The following is a 6,016-nucleotide window of genomic DNA, read 5'->3' on the forward strand; positions in this document are numbered from 1 at the left end:
TATGATCCTCTCCTATAATCCTTTAATTTAAATCCTTTTTATCCTGTTACCTTTTTCTCAAATCTTTCCGTATCTAGTGTATTTCCGGGAAAAATCAAAGTGTTCGGATTTGGATTCTGACGATCTTTACATACACTTATATCCCATATAAAGTACTAATAAAATCTCAGAATATCCATATCAGAACCCCTACATAGTGTGGCATGAAAAGTTTTCTCATTCAGCAAAAACACTATTCATAAGGGTTTCAAAAATTTCCAAAAACTGGGGTTATTATACAAATCGTAGGGTATCATGTTACTATGCTCGTTTTCTCATGCTTATAGCAGATCATCTTCTCTCACCTGAACACAAAGCCCTTTTTGCTAACTCTGCAGTAACCGAACCCCCTCCAGTTAGCAAAAAGATTTACACTCGCCAAGACACAACCTTCAAATTCATGCAAGTTCCAGTACTTGTATCTGCTTTCATGGCCACTTATATTCCTTTACCTATTTTCAATCTTCCCGGCCATGAACAGCAACCTCAACCTCCAGTGGTTCAAGCCACCCAGGCTCTTCCATTACAGGTAGTAATTCCTCACTCTCACTCTCTTCCTACTTCTGTTGAAAGACCCCCAGTGGTTGATAGGGCTGACCATGAAGTTGTAGAACCACAGCTTCAATCCCAGGTCATAGAGCCAAACACAGAGTCACATTCTATCTCAACCTTTCCCCCACTGTCTAAAATGTTACCCAGAAGATTTCTAGGAAGTAGTACATTGTTAAATATGAGTGAACCCTCAGCTCTGCCTCCTCCTAAGAAAAGAAGAACATATTCTGAGGCATCTGAAAGCCCATCCTTGTCCTCCCAACAGGACATGGACTTTGAAATGGCCAATGAACAGTTACTAGAGGCATTCTCTCAACAGGATGCATCTATTGAAATTCGCCATAGGGCCATGGCATCTTGTACTGAGTCAAGCACAATTCCATTACTCACAATGGAACCATACACTTCCCCAGATCATACTCAGGACACACAGCGAGGAGTGCACGTAGAGTCGGTTACAGTGCCTGCCATAGTTACGGCAGAAGAGCAGTCACATGCTTCAGAGGGAAAATCTGACTCTCCGCCATCTTTAATAGAGTCATTTTCTCCCCTCCCAGATCCAACACCTCTGGCTCCCTTATGGGATTCTCCACTCGCAGATTTATCTGGAAAAAGTGGAGGGCAACTCGGTCAATCTATCCCTGAAGCAATTCAGACATCTATTCCAAAAGATTTGATAGTATTGAATGAGGATCGGGACTCGCGAATTCCCATTGCACCACCACTGACCTCTTTTGAAGAGGCTAGGGTGATTTTTAATGCAGGTACAGAAGAACAGCAACAGGAAGACTCCTCACGAGCAATTATATTGAGAGAAACACATGCACGTGAGGTGAGTGAACCAAACACGAGTGAAATTCAGGTGAGAGCACACACAGACACTGATACTGTAAACCTGTTAGCTCAGATTGCAGCCCTAAAAGAAGAACTTGCTAAAAGCCAAGCTGAAGCTCAAGCATTCAAAGCACAAGTGGTTGAACAGTCTTCTTCTTCCACCTCTGTCAACAATCAGCTTGCAATCATAAGGAATGACATCTCAGATCTAAAGACCACTGTAATACCAAAGCTCAATTCTATTCAGGACACTCCAACTTTATCAGCTGATGACATATCCAACTTCTGCTCTCTACACACAAGAATGACTTCTCTTGAAGACCTCGTTGAGATGAATCATTCACTGGACTCCTCAAGATTTCTAAAGATAGAGACGGGCATGGAACATCTCAATGAAGGGATGAAGCACCTATATTTCATGATCAAGAATTCTCATTGCCCTAATGAAGAACAAAGAACTTATTTTGAAGGACCGTCTGGTGGAGGATCAGGCTCTGGAGGTGATGGAGGTTCCAAAGGAAAGTCAGTAGAGGATCTCTCAACTAAGGGGGAGAAGAAAGGGAGTAGTGCCAAAGGGAAAGAAAAAGATACCTCTGCTGGAAACAAAGGAAAGGCTGATGATGTCTACTACAGTGGAGAACAGGATGACTTTGATATTTTTGACATTCCCACTGAACCAGTTCAGGAAGATAAAGATGGGTTATTTGAAGCTGAAGAGGAAAGTGATTTTGGAGAATGGGAAGAAGAAGCTCAAGTGGATCCTATGTTTGAGAAAAAATTTCAGAAGGAGCAGTCATAGATGAAAAGAAAAGAAGCTGAACTCAAGAAGGTCTCTCAGATCATTGACATGAGAAAAGACATTCAAAGAACAGAAACTCTTCAAAAGCAACGTCTTCATGACATTAAGGCTCAAGAAAGGAGAAGAGATGTCAGACTAAAGATTGGTGAAAAATGGGATGAAGCTAGGAGAGTACTTGATATGCCTCAGCTGAGCACTAACAATGATAGGCAGTTCTTACATCTTCTTGACAAGCTGGAAATCTCAAATCCTAACAATGACATGTACATGAATGCTATCAAGACTGAAGTCTCAAGGATCACAACTGCTTTTGATAGATCCCTAAATGAGATGAGCATTTTTGTATATTGTCAGAGTGAAGGATCATTCAAGGTGTCACTTCATCTATTTGAGAATCGTTCTTTGTCAGAGATTTGGGTTCTTTTAAACAAAGTCAAAAGAAGCTCAGAATTGAATGAAGTTCTTCGAGAAAGGCTTAAAGAGTTTGCCAGCAGGGCTAGTCCTCAAGTGGTCAACAATCCTCATCAGATGAGATTCTTTAAGTCTGATTGTCTTCAAATCTGTCAGCTAGATGTACAATCTCTTAAAGACTACTCAGCTAAGCATCTGGTCTGGATGGAACATCATTTGAGAACTGCTGGATATTCATCCATGTTGAAGACTCAAGCTGCTGACTTGATTCAAGCTTATTGTGAAAAGAATGTTAAAAGATACAATCAACTCAAGAATAAGCTGAAGTCAGTTGGAGTTCAACCAGTCAGACCAGCAAGCTTCACTTCAGAAAAGGATCGTGTCTTTGACAAGGAATTGCTTCAAGATTTAGAAGAAGGTGAAGTCAGAAGAGAAGACAACTGAAGTCAATTAGCTCAAAACTCAATGTAATATGATTAGAGCTTTATGAATCAAGATAGTCTAATGTAGTTATATGTTCAGGCTAGAGGAACATCTATCTTGTATTCACTTGTAAATTTCATTTGGAATCTGGAAAATGTTAAATATAATCCAGAACTTTTCTGCTATTTACTTTACATTACTGTTTATATCTTTTTCTTATTTGTTAGTTGAGTTATCCTCTAGGTATTTGTTGGTATTGTCTAACAAGCAAATAGGGGGAGATTGAAAGGCATATGTCATAGCCTACTCATTTATTCGAGTATTTAACTCAACTCAAATAAGAATGTAATAAGTAAATAGTGGATCAATCGTCAGTGAGATCTCATAATGTAACATCTGTCAAAGAATAAAGAAACATTGTTCATCTGCAGACTTGAAGATTCACTGGAAGAAGTTCAAGAATTTGATCATGCCTCAGTGATATTAATCAAGATCGTGGATTTAATCAAGTGACAGAGATCTCGTCAAGGTATCATTTATTACAAGGATTCAATCAGAATATCAAAGTCAAGACATGAAGAAACGTCACGGAAGTTAGTCACTCATGAACCAGACAGTACATCGAGTGTCAGCATTGAAGTGGCGGAATTAATTCATAAGTCTCAGTGACTTTCAGAAGATTGTCAGAAGAATGGATGCTGCTCAGCGTTAGTATTAATTCTCTATTAATTAATTAAAGTCATATAATTTAATTAAGAAAATAAAGTAAATCTGCAAAGATTAATTTATTGATTAATTGAATTAAATTGATTAATTAATTTAGAATTAATATTAAGGATTTACAAGATTTTAATTGGTTTAAAATCTGCTTAAATTCAGCAAGACAATTCATTTGAACTAGTATGACAATCGGTATGACAATTGATAGTCATACCGAAAGTCATGCCAATACATTTAATTGTCTTATTAGAATTTCTGTTTAGATTAAAATCTGTTATTAATTCAGCAAGACAATTTATTTGAACTAATATGACAATCGGTATGACAATCAATAGTCATACCGAATGTCTTGCTAGCTCATTTTAATAGTCTTGCTAGTTGTAAATTTTGTCACACCGAAAGTCTTGCTGGCCAAAAGGATTGTCATACCAGATCAATTTACATTCGGTTGTTTGATAAAAAGAAGCAGAAGTCTGTTACATTCAAAAATAGCAATCAAACAGAACAAAAACTCAAGAACAAAAGAAAAAGGAGCAGAAAAATATTTCATCTCATCTGCAACTTCAAGATCAATTTTTAGATTGTAAAGTTAAATCCAATCAACTAGAAATACTTATCTTGTTCTTGTGTATCAATCTAGCGGATTAAAATCCCTAGAACTTAATCTCAAATCGCATTTAGCATTTGATCTTTTAATTACAAAAATAGAAAAAGTTCATGTCGAATTTATTCTAGATTTGTAATAATTGATTTGAGATTAATCCCTTGTAACCGATACCGTAGTTGTAACACCTTTCAAGTTTAATAAAAGGTTTTATTTAACTTGAATTTTGTTTCACAATTTTATTCCGCATTTTATTCGATTAAACGGTATTGTTTGCATTCAACCCCCCCCCTTCTACAAACAAATTGGGACCTAACACACCGCCTGGGTAGACAGAACCTATGGATGCCTAATAGCTCAGCAAATCCGTTTTGAGGGTCTCTAACTGCGGAAAGAATACTGGCTGCTCGATCAGAGATGATGCACACTCCGGTCTTTTGGCGACAGACATGTCTCCGAATACGTTGAAGAAACCAAGACCAGTTCTCGTACGTCTCCCCATCAACCAAACCATAGCAAAGAGGAAAATGGTGGTTGTTTGAATCTACACCCATGGCAACAAGCAGCTTTCACCTATATCTTCCCTTCAAGAAAGTTCCGTCTATTGAAATCACAGGACGTGCATATTGCCACCCGTCCATCATTGCCTTCAAACACTAAAAGATTCGCTTACAAATGGACGTGCCCCGTTCCTGAGCATGAGGCACGACATCGATCTCAACAATGGTTCCAGGATTTGTCTTCTTGATGGCTGCAAGAAACATGGGAAGAGCTTGATATGTTGTAGCCCAACTTCCATAGACTTCCTCAATGGCTATTTGTTTGCCTCGCCACGCTTTCTTGTACCTCACTATATGGTTGTGCTCATTGTTGATAAGCGGGATAATGATTTTAATGGGGATTTCTGGTGTATCTATCACCTATTTCACATGTCATTGAGCAGTGTTAAAATATTTTCACCAAATATGTAGGGGAGTTAAATAGTTATGTATGTTAAATTGCTTACAAGTGGTTTCACAAGCTGCGAAATCATCCTTGCAGATAGCTTCTTGTGATCTTGCAACGGCTGATCAACCAAACATATGTGTTCCTCTCTATTCACATTTATCCTCCAGTAACTAGAATTATGCATAAAAGCAGCTCGCATCCTCCAGTTACAGCCCTCAGCCCGGCACTGAACAATGAGTTGTTCTTTGTTACTCTTTGTCGTTTTATATGTACGATCAGTGGTAATATGAGCACGCTTGACTGCCAACAACAGGGTTGCTTTATCACGGTAACACTTTCCTTCACTCAGCTCCCCATGATCGAGGTCTTCATCAACATACATATCATTAGGGCTATCTATTATTGGGGTGATGCTCTTCCCCAGGTGTTGGAAACACGATAGAAATTTCTGCATTCCTTTCTACATGCCCTCCCCCTTCATCGTTGCCTGATGAATCTTCTTCCCCATCATCATCATGAAGGTGAAAATCATCCTCACTGGATGAATTATCTACAGCTTCATCTGTGACAAGGGCTAACCGCTTACCCGAACCTCTTCCCATCATATCTATATTACCTTCACCTTCTTCCTCATTTTCATAACTACTCTCCACTCCGTACCCTCCACCATATTCACTACCCCCCCC

General features: G+C 38.7%; 1 protein-coding gene across 1 annotated transcript; it reads right to left on the reverse strand.

Annotated features, from left to right (window-relative positions):
* Window positions 1-4,211: 4,211 nt before the first annotated feature.
* LOC141691193 (uncharacterized) lies at window positions 4,212-5,712 on the reverse strand. The gene is made up of 4 exons (XM_074495935.1): window positions 5,389-5,712; window positions 5,056-5,302; window positions 4,722-4,926; window positions 4,212-4,251 (listed from the first exon to the last, which is right to left on the reverse strand). Exons 1-4 carry the CDS (start codon window positions 5,710-5,712, stop codon window positions 4,212-4,214), a joined length of 816 nt encoding a protein of 271 aa, XP_074352036.1.
* Window positions 5,713-6,016: the final 304 nt, after the last annotated feature.

This window comes from Apium graveolens, chromosome 2 (genome assembly GCF_009905375.1).
Source record: "Apium graveolens cultivar Ventura chromosome 2, ASM990537v1, whole genome shotgun sequence".
NCBI classification, from domain to species: Eukaryota; Viridiplantae; Streptophyta; class Magnoliopsida; order Apiales; family Apiaceae; genus Apium; species Apium graveolens.

Coding starts and splice junctions, on each gene's coding strand:
- LOC141691193 (XM_074495935.1), bottom strand. CDS start 5,712: ATGTATGTTGATGAAGACCTCGATCATGGGGAGCTGAGTGAAGGAAAG. Junction 5,303..5,388: donor CGCAGCTTGTGAAACCACTT/GTAAGCAATTTA, acceptor CATGTGAAATAG/GTGATAGATACACCAGAAAT. Junction 4,927..5,055: donor GGAACGGGGCACGTCCATTT/GTAAGCGAATCT, acceptor CCATGGGTGTAG/ATTCAAACAACCACCATTTT.